Source organism: Stegodyphus dumicola, chromosome X2, assembly GCF_044657685.1.
Source record: "Stegodyphus dumicola isolate Sdum_Otavi_A_Nest chromosome X2, ASM4465768v1".
In the NCBI taxonomy this organism is placed as follows: domain Eukaryota; kingdom Metazoa; phylum Arthropoda; class Arachnida; order Araneae; family Eresidae; genus Stegodyphus; species Stegodyphus dumicola.
The window spans coordinates 155,992,742-156,014,830 of record NC_140781.1 but is presented as its reverse complement, the minus strand read 5'-3'; the positions used below and the strand labels follow the sequence as shown (position 1 = coordinate 156,014,830).

Below are 22,089 nucleotides of genomic sequence, written 5' to 3'. Positions count from 1 at the left end.
ATATATGTTCAGAGCCAACAAGAAAATTAGACAGATAAAAAATAAAAATTTATTAATTTACCTGTGAGAAGTTCACAAATTTAAATGAAGAAACTCATTCTAAAAATCTTAGAAATGCTTCTAAAGGAACTGGTAATGTGAAAACTCCTAAGCTCAAGTTAAATAAATTTTACTGCAATACTAATCAGTGGCTTACATTTTCGAGCTCATATGAATCTGCGGTTCATGAAAACGAATTAGTAAAGAAAATTGATAAATTTAACCTAAAGGCTCATTTATGTGGTTCTGCATTAGTATACTATTAATGGTTTCTCGATTACATCTGATTATTATCATAAGGCTCTCAAATCCTTAACTGACCAATGTGAAAAAACTGTTCACATGAGTTAAGTATTTCCCTTCTTAAGTGTTCTAAAATGACAGAAGCTTTCAAAAGTTATTAGATAATGGTCAGATGCAAATTTGTAGTTTGGAGTCCCTTGGAATTTCTTCAGGCACTCATGGGAATTTGTTATGCCCCATGATTTTAAAATGTTTAACCTCTCAGATCTAGTTTCTGAATTTAACAAAGAAACTGGACACTCCAAATATAAAGCTGATGATTTAATCAGCTTCTTGAATGTTCAGTTACATGCCAGAGAAAAAGTTGGCACTTGAAGAAAGGAAATTTATTTAAATGAAAAAAGAGGTTTGCTTCAGATGTTTGAAACAAAACAAACATTTATCAAGATGGTGTAAAATAAAAGTAATTTGTTAATTTTGTAAGGGAAGACATTTTGATATTATGTGGTTTTCAACTCAAAATAATTACCTTAATAATACAGGAGCTAGCTGTGAAAACTAAATAAATAATAATACTGTTTTGTCAAACTCTTGCACAAAAGAAGTGTACTTACAAACTTTAATTATTAATATAACAGAAAATGGGAAAGAATATTTGGTATGCATTATAATAGATTCAGAAAGCCAGAAGAGCTATATAAGCAAATTTGTGTCTGAGAAACTGGGGTTGAAATTCCTACGCGAAGAAACAGTGATACATGGTTTGCTTTGGGGTGCTGAGAAAACACAAAATCACAAAAGGTATCTTGTGAAGCTATCTAGTATTGATAAAAAATATCAGATACAATTTGAGGCCGTGGTTCAAAAAAATATTTGCTTGACTATTCCTAGAATTAGAGATAGTGACTGTATAAAAGATTTTAAAGAGCTTGGCATATATGTGAGCGATATTGCTTTAAATGGAAATTCATGTCTGTTCGAGAATTCAAACAAAATACAAGTTCTTAATAAGAGCAGATTTGGCTGGAAAATTATATAAAGGAAAAATAAAATATCTAGCTAAGAGTTTTGTAGCCATGAATACCAATTTAGGCTGTACGTATTTTGGGTAAGTGTAGCAACGAAAACAAAAATGACAGTTCCTTGTTAGTTCTCTCTACGTAAGCAATACTCAGATATTGGATCTATAGAGTTTAGATTTTTTTGGAGTAACTGACCCTATTAGAAAGAGAAAAAAAAAACTATGAAGAGCTTGCTTTTAAACACTTTAAGGAAACTGTTGATCAAGTAAGGATTCCTGGTTAGAAGACCCTCCTCAATTGTTAGATAATGAACATTTATATAGAAAAGACTTACTCAGTGAGATCCCTTAATTCTTCGTGTAAACTAGCAGCCTATCAACAAGTGTTTAATGAGCAGGAAAAAGAAAATATTACTGAACAAGTACATTCGAGTGAGGATTCTAAAAGTGATGCGGATTTATATATCCCCATTACGCTAAATTGAACTGTTATAAAAGAAAATTCCGCAACTGAAATAAGACCTGTTTTCGACGGATCAGCTAAAACTTGTAATTCAGTGTGTCTTAATGACTGTATATAAGAACCTAATTTGATTGAACTCATCTTTTCAGTGTTAAATCATTTCAGATGGGGAAGGATAGAAGTTACAGTGGATATTCTGAAGGCCTTCATATAAATACGCTTATGTGAAAATGACAAGAATTTTCTGAGGCTTTTATGGTGCCAAGATGGAAATCCTGCATCTGAAATTTGTTATAAACATTGCCATGTAGTTTTTGGTCTTTCCTGTAGCCCTTTTCTTCTAGCTGCAGCACTAATGCATCATTCAGACTAAGCATCTGAAAAGGCAGAACTGGCAAGAAAAATCAAGGATTCACTGCCCGTCGACAACTGTTCAACTAGTGTGGATTTTTTAGAACTAAATATTTTCAAGTCCGAATCTCAAAACTGTTGAGTCGCGCTAAATGTGATCTATGAGAGTGAGAGCACAGTCATCTATCTTCATCCACAGAAAATGATTGAGAAGGAAAAGAAGATCTAGTTTTAGGACTACCTTGGAATCCTCATGATGATACATGATGACTGACTTAAAAGATATCCACTGATAAAAAAAAAATTATTCCAATAACTAAAAGAAAGATTCTCGCTTTGGTTCATAAAATCTTTGATCTTTTAGGTTTCAGCTGTCCCTTTACATTAGTACCAAAAATTACTGTTACAAAAATGTTAGAAACTTAAAAGTCCCACAGGACATGGAATAGCCATCAGAGATCACAAGAAAATACCAGAAATGGAAAAATAAACTATCAGAAATCAAGAAGATTAAAATTTCTCGAAAATTATCAGGTTTAGAACTTCAATACAAAAACTGAATCATTGCATGTGTTTTGTGACACATGCCAATGCAACACGTATTTTCTTGAGTGTGTAAGCAAAAAATGCAGTGAATTGTGAACTAGTGCAAGCAAGATCCAAAGCTACCTTAAAAAAAGTAAGTATAGCCCGATTGCAATTTCTTTGCAATATCGGTGCTTGATTAGCCAATACAGTTAAAAAGGATTTTAAATTAGACAAAACAGAAACATACTTCTGGTCTGATTCAGTGGATGCCCTCTGCTGGATTAAGAAGAGGGATAATTGGAGCATATTTGTTTCTAATCGGGTGACAGAAATTAGAAATTTGACATCAACTGATCAATGAAAATATGTACCTGGAGTACGAAATCCAGCTGGTCTTCCATCTCGAGCATCTTCGGTGAAAAAATTCCCTAAAGGAAAATAGTGGGAAGGTCTTATATGGCTAAAATATTCAAGAGATGAATGGCCAAATTTCAAACACATGCCAAATGGAGAAACTGTAAATTCATAAATGAAGATTATAGTAACCTCTATAAATTAAGAGAAAACCGATTTCTTCTATCACATAACTTCATACAAAAATATATTTAGAATTAAAGGATAAATTTATAGATTTTTTAAGAATGCTAGATGACCTATCAAGAAAAGTCAAGGGCCATTAAAGGCAGGTGAAACTGATAAACAGAAAAGATTAAAGAAAATTCCAAGAAGACGTTTTGTTCGGAAAAGATGACAAACAACTATGGTGTCTGTAAACAATTACTGATTCAAAAGGATTATTAAAAGCAAGGACAAAGGTTTTTATGCAAAAAGATGAAGAAAATTTTAGACTTCCTCTAGCATTATCTTCCAGTCACCACATTGTTAAAAGCTTTCTTATGTGAAAACACTAAGAGCTGGGACATGCTGGTGTACAGTATTTAATGTTAACATTACGAGAAAATTACTGGATACTGAACAGCAGGATAACAGTCACGAAAATTATAAAGATGTGCTCTATTTGCAAGACTTTCATCAGAAAAATCATGTTCGAAAAGCTTTAGTTTTTTAGGTCATAGCAAATCTTTGTGGTCTCCTACATTTAAGAAATGGATCCAAGAGTTGAAAGTACGTGTGCCGTTCATTCGAGCTGTTCATATTGAACCAGTACCATCATTACCTATGAATAGTTTTATTCTAGTATTGAGATTTATTTTATTGCAAGAAAAGGTCATCCTAGCATTGTCTATTCCGAGAATGGAACAAATTTATGTGATTCAGTTTTTGTGGAAGATGAAACCAATTCCCTTTTTAGTCATGACTGAAATGTTGTAGAGATACACAGAAATAAGATGCGTCATGGAGGATAGTTACATAGATGGAAAGATGGATTTGCAAGCAGACGAGGCCAAATTCAACATATTTCTATTATTGGATAAAGCATTTCTGGATAAACAATATTTGCTTCACACAGGATTTGGGTGCAATATGCACCCCATAATTTTGAAAACTTAGCCCATTTTCAGACAATGGATGATACAGTGAACTGACTGGCACATGCAAGCTAGAGCAAACACAAAGGGGCAAGAGAGTCCGTATTAAGTAGTTGGAGTATTTAGAGGTTTGGATCCAATGTTTTAATCCCACACAGCGATTGGGAAAGAGCTTTTGCAATGCAAAATACTGCAGCCATCAGTGATGGTGTGAAGGGGGTTGTATTTATATTTTAAATCAGAAATTTAAAAGTCTATTTGCAAAAGTTTGTTAGTGATTTGCTTTTATATTTTACACACACATATATATATATATAGAGAGAGAGAGAGAATTAAAACAAAAAAAAGAATATAAGAATAATTGTTTAAATATACATCCTACACATACTTCCAATGAGAAAGTTTCTTAAAGAATATTAGAGAGGGTTTTTTAAACATAAAATTTTGCTTTCTATATAGTTCACTATACCATTAGTCAAAGAACCCAAGTATCAAAATGTCCATTATGCCTTAATATATTAAATACGCATTGAACATTTTACCGAGATATTCAAGATGAAATTTTCTGAATTAGATAACCTATCATGTGACAGGATTTTAATCAGATTTGAAAAGAAATTACAAAACAAAAATTGGTCACTTTGGCTACTAATCATTCCTTACTTGCTTAATGCATTAACAATGAGTGCTTATGAAACATATTCTACATTTTTTAAGCACTCATTATTAACTTTGTACCTGACACATAAAACCATTAACTGCTAAAGCTTGCTGTATAAAATTTATGCAAATTTGTCTCCAGGGAGACTATATAAATATTAAATATTGCATTTACAGAAACCTGCTAACCCAGTGCTGAAAATGTTTTAATAAAATTCTCGGTCTTAATTTGAGAAACTATGCAATGATTAACATTCTAAGAATAATCGCCTAGGATTAATATTTGGAAATAAAGCTTACAATTTTTAACACTTTAAAAAATGACACAAGGCAACAAGTAAATATACTCAATGGAGATACAGAATTATTTTTGTTTTATTAATAAATTAAATTTTCATTATTAAGAGCAAAGTGATCATTGCAGTCATCATCAGTTTTCATTATTAAAAGCACTGCAGTGCAGTATGATTATGCAACCTGGAATGACTTCACATAAGCAATTATTTCATACAAAACACACCAAGACAAATACGATTTCAGATTTTAGAAATTAGAAATAATTAAATCTATTTTAATTAAGATTCACATTCAAAACTATAATGACCGAAGAAAGGGCATAATTAATATAAACAAAATTACATTAACTTTTATATTATATGTAAATAATTAAATTTACTAAACAATACTGTAATGATTGCTCATGCATGTCTTTTTAAAAGACATTGCAAGTAAACACCAGTTTTGACTGTTCAGTCGAAATAAATGCAAATAAAAACAAGCAACAGATGGTTAAGGACAAAGAATTTAAAATAAATGAAAAATAAAACATGTAGTTTAATCTCTTAAGGTGATTACTAAATTAAATAAGTTCTCTAGCAATGTGTTAAATAGTCTATGAAATGCACTTTCCCACATATGTGATAAAAGTTTGTCTATACAAAGAAACATGATTGCATATCACAATGTTTTTCAACTGTCAACTCACATATGATTGTTAATAATATAAGAAAATCTTTTGGCTGTTAAATAGTATTGTTGACTATATTGCAAACAATGCATTTCATAAGTGGATATATAAATTTACAAGAGAACAGAAAATAAATAGCAAATGTCAGGAAATTTTATTATGTAAATGAGAAAATATTGCTTTGAAGTTTCAGTGCAAGTGCCTCTTGTCATTAAAAAAAAAAAAAAAAAAAAAAAACCTAAGTGAAACTAGCTTGCTTCTATATAAAGCAAAGCATATCTGACTGTAATTTTGTATAGCAGTAAATCAACAATGGCTGGTATACCCACTTGATCTTCTGTAAAGCCTCACAAAAGAAAGTCTGACATTCTACAGCTAACAGAAAGCAGTGACCATGTTACAGATGCCCCTTAGTCAAATCATCCACTTGTAAAATAGAGGGTGAAAGGCAATCTTACGTCTAAGAAGGTGCTTCATCTTGCTAGAAAGATAAATATCCATTGTGACTGCAATGTTTAATTGCATTATCACGTCACTTTGCACCAAGTTTAGGCACTGTTGAGAAAGCAAAGTCATAATGATTCATGGCTTCACATCTACAAGATGCAGGGTGCTTTGAAAATCCAGAAAGACATTCCAAAAACAAGAAAACACTTTACTGAGCTCATACATTCTAGAAGCTAACGTCACTCTACCCCAGCTTAACCTTTTAGCTGTCAAGTTATTTTGATGGTTTGTGTGCATAAATTATCATTTTTTTTTATTTCAAAAATGAAATGCTTGCCTCACAGTCAAAAAATCAAAAAAATGCCGCACACTTTGAACTTTAACCTCTATCCTTTGAAACCAGTAAAATACTGCCATCTGTTGAACTGAAGCCGAAATAATACTTCTCACTATATATATTCGGGTATAAAAATATAATGCACTCAAAAAAAAAATTAGCCCGATTAATATTCAGGCGTGACATTTTGGAATACCAGTGCTGTGCCCGAGATTATTTCGGGTATGACAGTTAAAAGGTTAATGCATTTCAGTTCACAACATTCCATTCAGTTCACAACTATTGAGTGGCTTACCTGCATTTTTATCAAGGCTTACCAATGCAGAGGCCATCGAAGGTTCATCTTCCTTTGCCTTTTTACGTGCAAAACTCTTTTTAAAATTAAGGTGAGACTTAAACCCAGTTCTTGCTAATGACACCATTTTTTCACCTTGAACTTCTTGGTAAAGAAAATTCATCAGCTATTGTAAAGTACAGGAATTCCTGGAATCACTTGACTCAATTTCTCCTTCTTTCCCAGGTAAGCAGAACTGCTGCCATGAAGCAGCTTTCTACTAATGGAATTAGAAAATCCGCAAACATTTCTTGCACTCTTCTCTAAGCTCTTCCAGCTCATCCATCATATAAGGCTGCCAAACTGGACTCGGTCCAGTCATGGCATTCTTCAAAAACATACTTAATAAGTCATAAATATAAATATGGGCAAGCAAATCAACACAAATTCATCTATTCCAAATCATTCTTTTAACTGTTCAATGACATTTGAATAATCTTCGCTGTTGCTGGAAAAATGAGTTAGACATGCAGCTCTCAATATTAGCTCCATAGATTGCACAAGATATTGCATCTTATCTTCATCAGGTACAGACTTGTCTTCATGAATCTTCTGAAATAAGCTCCAGAAAGACAAGTAATACTTTGGGTCAACTCAAAAATTTCTTCAGCTCAGTTTTGGGTAATTTAAATTTTCTTTTTTCATTTCTAGCTGCAGAAGCTTCTTGTAATCCCTTTTCCACTTTAGCGCAAATTTCTACATGTCTGTCTCTGCAGGTTGCAGCTTTTTCAAAATCATCAGCGTACAGTTTCCTATCATCTTCAGTCTTCAGGAAACTTTCAGTAATTAATGACTGACAACCTTCAAGCCTCTGAAACTTACTGATAAGTTTCAGCTTTAAAAACTGAAACTTCATATATATCTGTAACTTAGTTAACTAGCTCATTTTCAGTTTTCTTCAGGCTGAGAGTAAAGACATTCTCAGTCCCTTGTACTGTGCATTTAATTCAGTTAAATCCATCTCCAGGAAATAATTCAAAACTACCTATCCCACACCAACAGAACCACATTTTATGCTGCGAAAGAAAAGCCGTAATTTGAATTATGTGTTCACATTTACCCAATCCATGGTGCTTTGAAAACCCAGAAAAACAAAAGTTATTCCGAAAACATGGAAACACTTCATTGAAGCATATGAAACACATACAAGGACATACATGAAACCAAAATGTTCTCTCACATTTCCAAACTAAAGACTAACTTTGATTTTTATACATTCTAGATGCTGATGTCTCTCTAACCCAGCTTTAATTAACTTCAGTCTGCAACAGGTACACAATAAGGTTTAAACATCTACAGCAGACTTTAAGCATATGCTTTATTCATGACAAAGAAAAGATCAACCTTTGATATGACACAAAAATATTTTACAATCACTAATTTTTGGTTTTCCAAATTCTGTTGTTGTAAGTGTTCATTTTCCCATCTGCATGAAAAGTGGACCCATCACTAACAAGGATTACATAGAAAGTTTTTTTCTTCCTCCTATTACTTTCATTTTATGCATTTCTCTTTAAGAGAATATATATACTAATTTAATATTGATAAAAAGACTTAAAGCTATTATTTTAGTTATGTAATGTTTCTCCTCAGAGGCAGTTCTGGCCCTGTTTCTTTAAATCTAACTCCCCTAACGAGTTCCCGCTTCTCCCCCCCAGACGCGAAGCACTTGCGATGTGAATGATCTTTTGCGAGTGCTTCTGTTCTAGTATTGTTAACACCACAAGACCATTGATCAAGGAAATATCAAATCTTTCCAAAATTCATGATGTAACCCCTTCAAAATTAATTCTGGCCCTTTACTCAATCTCAAAATTATTAAATTAAGCCCTTCAGTGTTTTTTCCTTTTTTTGTCACAGCGAAGGCAGTTTACCTTTTGTTATTTTGACAGCTCAACCCTAAATTTTACCTCTTTGCAGAACCCTCTTTTTGGTGATACAGTAGAAGTCCAGAAATTCGCAAAGCTTGGGACCAGAGGTTGTGCGGATTTTAGGATTTTGCGGTTTTCGGGACAGAAAAAATAAATCATAATATTCAGGCTAAAAGTGCAAAATAAATAAGGTGTATTAGATGCATTTAATTATTATATGCATAATTACAATAATTTATTATATGCATTAAATTATTATTACACATATAAATTGATTATATATAGGCTCCTCTATTTTTAAATCAGCATGAATCTGCTTCTCCTTTTCTCTCAGGAGCAGTCCTGAAATTGGTACCCCATCACTCAGGCTGCTGCCGAAAACACTGGTAAGAGACTGTATCGAGGTCTGCCGATTTTGCCTCATGTAAAGATTTCCAGTTTCGGACTCTGGTATTAGAATCATTGCTGCTGTAAAATTTTCAAATGCTTTCCTTTATTTTTCTGTATATCATACACGGTCCATGTCACAATTCCATATGATTCTGCTATAAACCGAGGAGTAGCCCCTGCCTTTCATCTTTTGCAGAATATCCACTTTTTGTATTACCGTCAATGCAACATGATTACGTTTTTCAACGTTGCAATCAGTAAAATGAGTGCATTTCTTACCTGTCCTTGTATTAAAAAGTGCTGAAATTTAAAATATTCTTAATTTATCCACAAAATATCTGGATTAAAAAGAAAAGGGGGCAGCACTAAACAATCTTGTGATATAACAAAACTCAGAAAGTACAACAACGTGAATTATGTACTTGAAGGAAGAGTTAAGTGAATCATGTGCTTTTTTACCTCTATGCAGACTGAAGGGGAAAAAACTTTTATCTTGATGTCAATAATTTGGTGTTTTCATTATGACTCATTTTATTTGGTAATTATGATGTTATTATCCGGTAAGTATTTTTTTTTTTTCGATATTTTGCACTCCATGTTGCGGTTTCCGAAACCTATAAACTGAAAGTTTATATTTTGAGAGGCAACGCGGATTTCAGGAGTTGGCAAATTTTTGGTATTTGACTCTATAAGTAAATCTCTGATGATGTGGGGATAAAGGCTGTAAGCCTAAGTGCCTCATGATAGAACCCTTTCTTGGTGATTAAAACTTGATATGTTTCATGACATTCTGATTAACTCAGCTTTTGAATGTTTTTAAACAATTTTTTCCCCTTAAGATAACTGCATATTTTGGGGCCATGCTGAACAAATTCAGCCAAATCTAAAATACTTTGCACAGATATAAATGAACTAACAATAAATCTCCAAATAAACACAATTTTATTACAATAAAATATTACACACACTTAAAAATTAAATTTACCATTGTTGATTTAGCGCTGGACTTTAATCGCTTTTCCATTTGTCTGACTCTTTGTTCAGCTTCTTTTTCCAGTTCTACCATTGTTGATACCAAAATTTCATTTTGTTCATGCAACTGGTCCAAGTATGTTTCTAAAATCTTCAGTTTTTCCTTAAAAAACAGACAAAATAAAAAGAATAATATAAAATACTATTATACAACAGATTAAGAGAGCTTTGTAATGCAAAATTTTCTTTGAAGGTAAAGTTTTTTAAAAAAATAAACATTTTTAAAAAGTAATGCAACTGAATAATAAATTTTTACTTTCTGTATCTTATGCAAATCAATATAACTTACAAGAACAATATATCTGTTGCTGCATTCAAATATGTAATGGAATTTTCCTATCATTAAATTAGCTTTTGTGACACAGTTGAAGTTTATATGAGTATATGGATATTGAGAAAAGAAATCATATGCAAGATGGAAGTACACACACTGGCCAATGACTTAGAAACTCAAGATGAGTACTTTACTGGACCATCTTTTGCACAGATAACTACTCTGATTCATTTGGGCAATGAGTCTACATGCTTCTGGAGTGCATTCACATACAGAGAATATCATGCATTAGCCATGCAGCTTTTTAGATCTTGTAAATTAGATGGAAGAGAAGAATGCTGTCGGATGCGTCTTTCCACCATATTCCACAGATTTTCTACGAGATTAAGATCTCAGCTATGCGGTGGCCAGGGTAGGTGTTTGAAGTCAGACAGATGTTCAGCGAATCAATTTTGAACTTCTGGCATGATGCATAGTTGCATTATCATCCACGAAGTATCTGTCACCATCAGGGTAAAAATACAACATTGGAGGATGCACGTGATCTGCTAGTATATCTAGGTATCTCATGGCTCTTTGTTTACCCTCGAGGAACATCAGAGCACCAATTTCATGCCAGCAGAACATGCCCCATATCATGATACTCTCACTAGACCTTGGAAGTAAGGCAAGATTGGCCTCATGGAGTTCTTGCCAAATTCAAAGTCTTTCATCACTACAAAATAAGGTGCACCAAGATTCATCTGATGACATTATCCATTTTCAATACTCATATGTCCAGTGCCTTCTTTACCAACACCACTACAAACATATTCTTGCATGTCATGCAGAAACAACTGGTTTTCTCACAGGCACATGACTATGCATTCCTATCCACTGCAAATTTCTGAGCATGGTTCGAGCTGAAATCTATTGAGAAGAGACTTGGTTGATGATCTGTGTTAGTTGAAGCACAGTAGTCCCTGTTCTGCCATACAATTTATCAGAGACAACGCCAAATATTCTCTTGGAAAACTGTGCTCGAACTGCAGTTACGTTTTCTAGAGAAGGACTGTGGGCTCTGATTTCAACTTTTGAAAACCTTTGATAAGGATGTTTTTTTAAGAACCCAGTAAGATTTCCTATCTTTGAAATCAAGACCCCTGCTAAACAGGCACCAAGAATAAGTCCTTTCTCAAACGGTGAAAGATCTATCGTTTTTCTCATTTTACTTATTCATCGTGAAAACCACTCTTACACCTTACTTATTACTAGCAATCTACCCATGTGTAACTCACGTCATAAAAAAATTTGCATACTTCATCCCTAGCATGCATCCAAATGAAAATCTCATAGGTTTTTAATTCATTGGCCAGTATGTGTGTATATGACTCCCTGCTGCAGTTTGCCAAAGGAAAATATCTCTTGCAGGTTCTGTAAAATTCAACAAGCATAATGGGACTCCACTTGAGTTAACCATGATGCGCACTTTTGGTACAAAGGATAATTGCCATATGTGAGACTCCTCTGTTGATAAAAATTTCTGGAAAACGGAGTATTGATAAAATTTTTTACAACTGGGCATAAAGTGAACTTAAACATTTATTTTTCATTACTGATACATTAAGAGATGTGCAACATTCATAAATGAAATAATCTCTGAAACGGCATCTGACTAGTTAAAGGTGAGCAGTTTTTTCCCTCAGTGCCTGAAATATTCTACTGAACACATCTACCATGCTTCTCAAGCATGGCTGTGAAATTATTAGGAAAGAAATTAAAGTAGGAATGGAGGGAGAAGAGCTTTACAGTCATGTTACATCCCATGATTTCTTTCAATTTCAAACAATCATTCTTAATATCATTTTTTATAAAGTACTTTCACAGAAAATTAATTTTTTTGAAATGCATCCAAAGAGCTACCACATAACTTTTCTTTTAAATCTGGATTCAGCAGCTGATTTAATTTCTGATCCAGAAATAATTTCCTAAAGTTGTTATCGCATAAAGACACCTTATTTGATTTTACTGTTACTCATATTAGACATCCTAGCTCTCTGTATTCATTGCCTTCAAGTTCTTTATAAATGCTAATTTAACACATTACGCATTATGTCAGTCACATTTTCATATGGATTTTTATAAAAATCCAGCAAAGAGTTTCTAAGGAAAATACAGTTTGATGAAAAATATGCAAAGGGGTAATAGGAATCGACATAATGTTCTAAGAAAATATGCTGCAAAATATATGCAGTCTACTTTTCAATATCTTGAATATTTTATTATTGTTATACGATTTCCTTTTATTCCATCATACCAACTTTTCAGCCGTCATATAGGCCTTGTATAACATGTATGTTGTAGACATTTTAATCACTAATGCTAATGTTTCAGACAGTGTCTTGGACAGGCACATTCATAAAAATTTTTCAAGTGGCAGAGGAAACGTGCATTTATCTTGGATTCTTTTCCAAACCATATTATCATTAGCCCCTTTATAGTCCTGAATTCTCATTTTTAAAATATGTTACCCCGAACGATGGACTTTGATTCTTATTCCTAAAATATGATAATCATACTAATATGAATCAGTTTTCCACTATTGCCTCCCAGACTGTATAGTAGTTAGGGACGCCGAGTGTGATGCCGAAGAGCCTAGGTTGGAAATCCTGGAGAACGCATGGTTGTAACTGTCCATCCCTTCCTAGGAGGCAATAGCCACCACTTCTGCCTTTAGGAGTGGCGAGTGTCAAATAGGCAAGTGCTCACCATTCGATTAAAAAAAAAAAAAGAGTTTTCCAACATTCTGTCAAACCCACATAATCAAGTGTTTATAATTCCTATTCCTTAAAACTTTAGAAACTTTAACATATCTTACGATTCTTTTCTACTAATATGCAATCTTCCAGTCAGTGTAGTAACAAGAACTCCTGAAGCCCTATGCAAAAAATTTTCTTGAGGCCCCACTAATAAATTGACAATGCTCAGAAAGAAAAAAGGGCGAAAGAAAAAATCTGAAAGGTTTTAGATTTAAACTGCCACTTAAAAGCATTTGCTAAGGTTTTTTATGCACTTTCTAAGCTTCCACTCTCACCAGCCTGCTCTTTTCTTTTTAGCTTTATTATTAAGCGTAGCTTTCTTCATACTTATGCCCCATATATTTCAATACCAAATATCAAAATATGTTTAAAAGCTGAATAGCAGCATATGTTTAGAATTCCTGATGCAGTGTTAAGTTTTCGCATACATTTTTATATTTATTCAGTCTTTTCTCAGTTAATCATATCAATATTCAGTTTTCTTGGTAAGATGGCTAACAATTTTTTTTTCTGTCATTTCATTATTATTTTTTTTATCTAAGTTTATTTATTAAATATCATGTTCAGCTCATAATGAAATTCAATTTAACAGCAAAATCACAAAATGTTTAAAAGCAGCATATCATTAGAATTCCTAATAAAGTGTTACAGTTTGCTATACATATTTTTACATTCACAATATTATTTCTTTAAAAACTAGCCGTTTGCGCAGCCAGCCACCTAAAATAGTTATCATAAAAAAGAAAAAGTGTATAATTATTTTAATAAGTCAGGCTAGTGTCATTTCATAAAAATATTGAGTATTTCTAATTAAACATCTCATGATTTTAATACATGTTATTTAAAGCAAACCCATTAAAAAGCAGAAAAAATATTTCATTAAACTGTGCTTATTGCATTTAAATCACTTAGTTTAATATTTAGTAACTTTCCAGATTAAATTTGAGTGTATCTTAAGCTTTAATGAATGGCAACATGCTGGTGCATGGAAGGTAGAAGAATTTTACTTTTGGCAGCGGCAACTGCCAAAGGTAACTGCTTTTATAGAATCAAGTTTGCTAGTTAAAATTGAAAGGGTAAGTATCTTACATTTTTCGAAATGATGACAGTCTTGTACACTGGAGATAAAAATGTTTGATTTTGAACAACATTCCCACTGCTTGCTTTCAAATAGTTGAGTTTGTTAATAAAAATTTCATTGAAGTTTTATAAAATATGAAGTAAATAATAGAACAAATTAGAAAATCAAAATTCCGGCTTTCAGGTACATATGTTCTGGTGGAGGATTACATTATTAAATATTTGATGGCTCTAGGTACCGTCGTTCTTCTCACTATGTGAGGTACATATATGCAGATTCTTCATTATTTAATTACTTTAAATGTAATACAGGGCAATAATATTTTATGGCAGCAATCTGAAAAGTGACTTTCCATTTATAGTGAACCAATGCAATACATGTTATATTAAACTTTAAGAATCATTCATATTAATAAATTTAAATTTATAAGTAGTTTAATATTAAGATATAAATATATATATATAAAGTAAGTTTAATATTAAGACTGATTTTTGGACTTAAGTTAAATAGAAATGCTAGTAATATAAATATATGACCAAAATTATATGCTGCAAATTGCATGTTCCAGAAATTGATAACTGTAAATAACATACCATGACTTTTCTTTTAATTTGCAAGGTTTATTCCAAATTATGTACCCAAATAATCCTTAGTTAATTCTTTGACTTATATTTCAAAAATATGTACATTTATTATTCGATAATGAATTAAATAGAAATAAATTAATATACACAATATAACTGCATAAAAATAAAATAATACTAGTGTAGTAAAATATTATTACATTATTGTAGTAAAAAATTATTACACTTGTTTCAGGCATCTTGTAATTTGATTAGTTTTCTTTTATCAAAGCAAAATCATTAAATTAATTTGTTTTTTAAAATCTAATGTCAATGATCTCAATTTCTTCAGTTGCGATTCATTTTATTCAAAGTCACACAGATTTACGAATCCTTTCATGTGTATTGAACATTTATTACTGAAAATTAAATTTTTTATGCATCTCTTGCTCAGTCGATTTACTTTATATACCGCTAGAAGCATAATAACAAATTGCTAAGAAAGCATGGTTGCTAAAAATTACAATTTCATTCTGCATTCGATTCTGGAGTCACTATTTATTTTCACTGTATGTGCCATAAATAAAACTAGCTGTTTAAAAATATTCGACGAAATTTCTCCTGTAAAAATGATCAGCACTGAAAGAAGACTGGATATATATTTCGAATTCACTGAAGAGTTTTTCAGAAAATTTGGAAAGATGGAAAGTTTTAATTAATTTACTGCATAAGACAGAGTGCTCGAAAAGGTCTCTTCAGGCAATTTATTACATATTGATTCTGTGCGTATACATACAAAAACAAAATTCCTGAAAATAAATTATATAATGTTATGAAAACGACTTCTGCATAATGGGGAGAGTTATGTAAATTATTTACAAAACCCTCCCTCTGCAAAAATAATAAACATACTAATAAATATTTTTACAGATCTGACCGAGGCAAATTTCTAATTAATAAATCATTCATTATATTTTAATTAATTAAATAAAAACTTTCATACCTTCACATGCAAACTTTATGAAGATTCAGTCCCTAACGAATACTTTTTAGAATCTAAGTGACCTTGTATTTAGAATTCTCTTGATTATAAATGCCCCTTAGCTTTTTTAACCTTTAAAAGAGGGAAAAGTTTAGAAATGTTTCACTTAAAATGACGGGAAATAGGAATGCACTTCCACTGCCCTATGAGGCAGAACCGTAAAGAGAACTTTCAGATAAGATACTGGGGAATACAAGGAACATTTTCAGTTCTGTGATAACTTTTGTCCCTAAACTAGGAAACCCAAGGTGTTGCTATTTCATAGTCCAATGGTGGAACATTAACTTTTGCAAACACGGTCTTGCACTGAAAATATACCTTGGTAGCAAATATTTCCTAGGTATGCCTAACATCAATATATATTCTAATCAGTTTTAGTGTGTTTTGCAAACTGAATACAGTTTAGAATTACATGTATTGATTAACAGTTTTAATTTATGTACAAAAATAATTTTTGGCCTTTGCTTCATGCACAAATCAGCAGTTCGCATTAACTTTTTAATGAAAATTGAGTAACAATTTTAGCAGTAGGCATATACATTAACAAAATCCCCTTGCATTTTTATGATATTAACATTTTTTTTTTTTTTTTTTTTTTTCATTTGAGTATTCTTTTAAATATTCTCAGTTTTAAAAAATATTTTATGATTTTTTTCCCTTTTGTACTGTACTAAATATTTCCGAATGTCATCAAGACAAGGGACAAGGAAGGTCATCAAATAATAACTATCCTCAAAGTCTGAGAAAGGAGGCAGAATTTTTGTAACTGATATTTCAGTCAGAGCCTTTTTTTTTTTTTTTTTTTTTTTTTTTTTTTTTTTTTTTTTTAAGGCATTGCAACTTTGACTTAAATTTTGTATATCATCTTCAAAGCATTAACATTGTTGTATTTTAATTCCACTCCTCTCACTCCTTAAGTTATTCGGCAAAACCTCAGCTTGACTCTGATTAGACATATGCATAAAACATACTTAATACAAATGCATACAAAAAGTCTTCTTAAGACTAAATATTTATGGAATATTTCAAAGAAAAGCTTCATAAGAAACTGTTAGATAATATTCTGACTTGGCCTGTATCATTATGAAAATCTTTCTTTGGATTTTTTGAATTTTCAGGAAAACATTCGTTGTTTATGTAAAATAACTGATTGCAGTCTGTTCCCTTTAAATTTTCTCCGATTTTGGTAATGAGTGTCAAAATAGTTAATATTATAAGAAAAACATGTTATGGCCATTCTATTACAATGACCAATATCAAAGGCCTACATTTGATTAGAGTATACATCAGGTGAATATTTGCAATAACTATCATTCATTATAATGTAGCTTTTCTTCAATGCAATGCAAGAAGTTCAAATATATTTACATTATGAACCATATCGAAGAAGATTTCATTATCAGTTTAAAAAATTAATTAAGCAAAGAGACTTAGATATTTACCCCTTAAATTATATACCTAAAAACTAGTATTGAAACTAATCTGCATCAGAAGAGTTATAAACTATTGAGGTCTGACAGCTAAACAAATTCGAAAAACTGTGAAAGTAGGAAACATGAATCGAAAGAAGGGAAGAAGAGAGATTTTAAACCTTTATTAAATTTTCTTTCAATTGAACCATTATCATGAGATATAGTTAAATAAATTAATTGTATAGCCGCATTTCAAAATATAAATTGATGTGAAGTCTACAAGTCCCAGAAGAAATAATAATTTTTACCAAAGCCAACACAATCGTATTCTAAAACATACTCATTTCATATTTCCAAGAAAATTTAACATTTGGCTGCAATATAAAATCATTTTCTAAAATTAGGAATGCCAGTGAACTTCATTATTGTCATGCACTCGCTTCAAAAAATTTAGAACTTGTTCTCGCAATAAACCCGTAGTTCATTATATGCAAAATTGAATTCAGCTGTTTAATCTGCTTCCAAGGACTCCCTATCTGCATCATATATAAGGCTGGCAGAGGGCCCTTAAAAACTTAAAAGAAAATTAATTCTGTTTTACCATTCACACTCAACTCATTTGAATAAAAAATATTTGCAACAAAATCGAATACTTACAAGAATAAATCACCAACTTAGTCAATATTCTCTTAGAAAATAAAACACCGCTATTTAAAATTTATATGTCTTTAAAGAAAGCTGGTATTAACTAATTTTTTTTAAATTTCTCATCTAAAGTGATATGATAATTATTACTTAAACCTTAATTGGAGGTAATAGTTGGATGACTACGATAAGAAATTTAATCTAAATATGTACAAAGACATTGTGTTCTTTCCCTTTTAATTATTTTTATATACTAGCTTTCTACTCTTTTGTAAATTTAATAATTGGCAAATCTAGCTGTTACTAAAAAAATGGAGCTTCTAGTTTCTAAGGCGTATGGTACCCAGATTATGTTAAGACTTTTATCTTTTATAACATATACTTTTTTCCTTTTCCACAACTTTGAGCCAGTTCTGTTTTTGTGTTCTAAGATATTACAGAGAGCAGCTTCTTTTAGAAGTTTCTTACACCGCCATTTTGGGTTGATGATCACCCCCTCCTCGTAGGTAATAATTTTTACAGACCGCACCTAACCACTGACACCCACACGCACAAAGTATAATAGGGTAGCACATTTTGAAATGCTTAGTTCTGCTATTGGACACTTTGAACCTTATCGCATACTTTTTCCAAGACCTACAAAATTTCAGCTTCTCCAGAGTAGTTTGAATTCTACTTTCTTTGCAAGAACACAACTTGGTCATCTTTAGAATTCTGTTAGATTAGGCATAGAAGGTCATGTTAAGATTTCAATAAGTTTGTGTTTTTCAATTACTGTTTCAAATAGGTTTCCAGTTAGCTGTTTCAGGCTCAGGTTTTTTATTTTTATTTTTTTTTTTTTAATTTTTTGTTTAATAGAAATCTCTATGTAAAGTTTTTTGTTTTCTTGGTATTAAAAGTTTAGCATGTACATAATGTAAAGTTCTATGGTGTTTTGAATTGTCAATCAGGTATCATGTTATGTTTTATTCTTTTTTTCAAAGTGTTTCGAAAATGTGTAGGAAAAAATCTGGTACATTTGGGATTCGAGTTTTTGGTTTTATATAAATTTTAGAGTCTTAAAATAAAAATTTGATGAAACATATTTACGGTTAATGATCTCAAATGGACCAGGAGAACGAACATAGTAATCAACTTTTATGAACCTTTAATTCATTTTCCACTGATGAGTTCCAAACTAGAATTTCAGTAAAAGGAGTTGATTTTTATTTCTATAATTCTGTGTATTCCCTTTTGTATTTTTCGAGTTTGTTTTACTATGAATTCTTTCTTTAAATCGGATTTGTTTTGATATTGTGTTTTACCTCTTATACATGGTTGCAATTAATTATATATTATTATAATTAATGTATAATATAATTAATTATATTATACATTTCTTTTATTCCAATTAAATAATAAATTTAGATGCTTTAAGTTTATTCTACTTCAATCCTGCAGCTATAGTGCAGGACAGTTTAAAAATTTTTTAATTCTAATTTTTAGCCTAGTTTTATATTTCTTATATATATTCTAAGGTTTATCTTAAGTTTTTAACAGTTACCTTTAGTTAAAGCTACTTCCCTACCCCTTCTAATTTCAGCTTAAAATTTCCTGCCAGAGTGTTTTTAGAATCGTGGTTAAATGCAAATGAAGGAAGAGTAGTACTTTAGCCACTGATTTTGTTAGAGAGCCAGAGATTCTGACTAGCGTGCGTTCGCCTTTTGACTACACTCTCTCTAAGCTATTATTACGCTCGGCCATATTTCAGGCCATTGTTAGCTTCGCCATTTAGTTAACATTTAGGGGCCACCTGTAGAATTTTGATAGCTTCAGCTATATCTTTTTACTTAAGCATTAGTTAAGTTTGATTTTTCTTAGTATTCTTGAGTTCAAGCCCAAGTGGAGGCTTTTCTGTACATCCTGAGAAAGGGCCATCAGTTAATCTTTATTTTGAGCAATAAAAGGTAATTAACCCATCTTGAGTTTACGTTTCTGTTTCCTGAGCTAAAGCGATTATTTGCTTACAAGTTCTCAAGATTCTACACTCATAGCTGTAACTTTAAGGTTGGAACCTTATGATATATCCCACTTCTTTTAAATTTAAATATATAAATGTAGATCAGCAGGACATTCAAAGGCTCCCTAAGCATTCGAGCCCCAATGCGATGGCGTGGTGTGGTGTATTTAATTATGGCTATCTGCCTAAGGGGAGGGATGCCTTCGTGGAGGACTTTCTAAGGGAAACTGGCTCGTATACACGTTACACATGGGGAAAACCACAAAAACATCCATGCAGCCTGCCCGTTTGCGGGATTCGAACCTCGGACCGAACTACCAGTGTTCAGTGACTTTATGGCTCAGCCGCTGGTGCGATGGCATTCCTAGCATACATTTATTTAAGCCACTGCGTCCAGTTGTATTTTAAGTAATAATTAAAACCTTAAGAAGAAATCCATAGATAATAACAAAAAAATCTGATAATTTATTCAATAAATTAAATCTTTAACACATGCAAAAAAATTAAATTTGTAAAATACATACTTCATTTTTTTTGCTCAAATCCAATTTACTGTTCTCTACATCTAAAATTCTCTGCTGAGTAACATTCCGAAAAATCTCCACTAATGCTGATATTTCTGACTGCATATAAGTATCATTTGCATCATCAGATGTAAAGTTTTGCAAGCAGGCAATTTCAGTCTTATCATTTTCCAGATTCTCAGAGCTGGCTGACTTTAAAATTTCATTAATTCCATTTAATAATGGTATTTCAGCAGAGGAATCACTTTCTAATTCCATAATCCTGTCTTAACAAATTTTCATAATCTTAAGCATTTCCTAAAATACAAATAACATAATATTTTAATAAAATAAAAATAATTTATACACAATACAATTAAAAGAATAAATTATGCATTTCATATTCCACAACAAAACCATGACAGGCTCGAAAAGTTCATTTATAGTCAACCACTGCAGACTCAAATATTTCATTTAACACATAACAAGCTAGCTAAAACTGAAGTGACTTCTTTTAATGTGAATTGAGTAAAATAATCAGAAAGAAAATAGGACAACTGAAAATTAATATGCACATAATGTATAGCTATTAAATTAAATAAACAAAATCAATTTTCCATTAGCATGGAAATCTGTTGTATGCTGTTTTTTACTACAAATATTTTTAACAAACATGTTCTGCGAATCTTTTTCAATCCTACACTCGATTCTACAATTTCCAATGCATTCCAAGAATTTTGGCACAATCCAGACATGATCTCATGCCTTTTTCATTGTTGCAACAGATTTTTCATTATTGAAACAGATTCTTCATTATCGTTCTCATCTACTTAATGGTCATTTTATTCCATTACGGAACTGCTCTGCATTGTAGCTTCATTCATTACAACTTCAGAGTTATGCATGGATAAGTTTTTGTCACGCGCTGAACAAAAAATTTTGATTGAAATTTGATTGGAAAATTTTGATTTGAACAAAAAATTTTGATTGAAATTTGATTATTGGAAAATTTTGATTTGAACAAAAAATTGGAAGTTTAATAATATCTCTTTGAGGTGACTCAGCAATTTCTGTGAAAGTGTGGTATGATGGCATAAACACAGTCCATAACGATTCATGCATCTCGTGCACCAAGGTTGTGATGCATGAAAACAGTTATTTACAGAAGCAAATTTTTCATCTTTCACAAGTTTTGTGGCTCACAAACATATTGCAGTTGGGGTTACGACATTACCTTGCTGCCTGTTGTTTAGAATCCAGTCACTTAACTTTCCAGTTCTGGGAAAGATGTCAATCCATTACACCGAGCCTTTTTAAGATTTGGGGGGGGGGGGGTAAAATAAGACATATTTTTCCTCTACTCATGGATAATCTTCTCATTCACACTGATCTTACATGATGCAACACAGTTGTTTGTACTTTAAACAAATGAAGCTGCTTTTAGCTTGAATTTCACAGTCTCTTTTGTTTTACACAACCCATTGCAAGGGAGTGTGCTGCTCTGAAAAGAAGTTTTTTGTACATTCTGATAAATCAGACATTACAAAAAGCAGGAAAATTAAAGATGCACGCATATGATCGAAATAAATAAGATATAAT

At 31.7% G+C, this 22,089-nt stretch overlaps 1 protein-coding gene across 4 annotated transcripts in view; it reads right to left on the bottom strand.

Annotated features, from left to right (window-relative positions):
• LOC118192737 (uncharacterized) overlaps nt 1-22,089 on the bottom strand; it is a 146,955-nt gene that overhangs the window by 109,089 nt on the left and 15,777 nt on the right. For all 4 annotated transcript variants that reach the window (XM_035363745.2, XM_035363748.2, XM_035363744.2 and 1 more), the window contains 2 exons: nt 20,512-20,808; nt 10,127-10,276 (listed from right to left, as the gene is read on the bottom strand). In XM_035363745.2, the coding sequence (XP_035219636.1) occupies nt 10,127-10,276; nt 20,512-20,769 (408 nt within the window). In that variant the 5' untranslated portion in view covers nt 20,770-20,808. The remainder of the gene's footprint in view (nt 1-10,126; nt 10,277-20,511; nt 20,809-22,089) is intronic.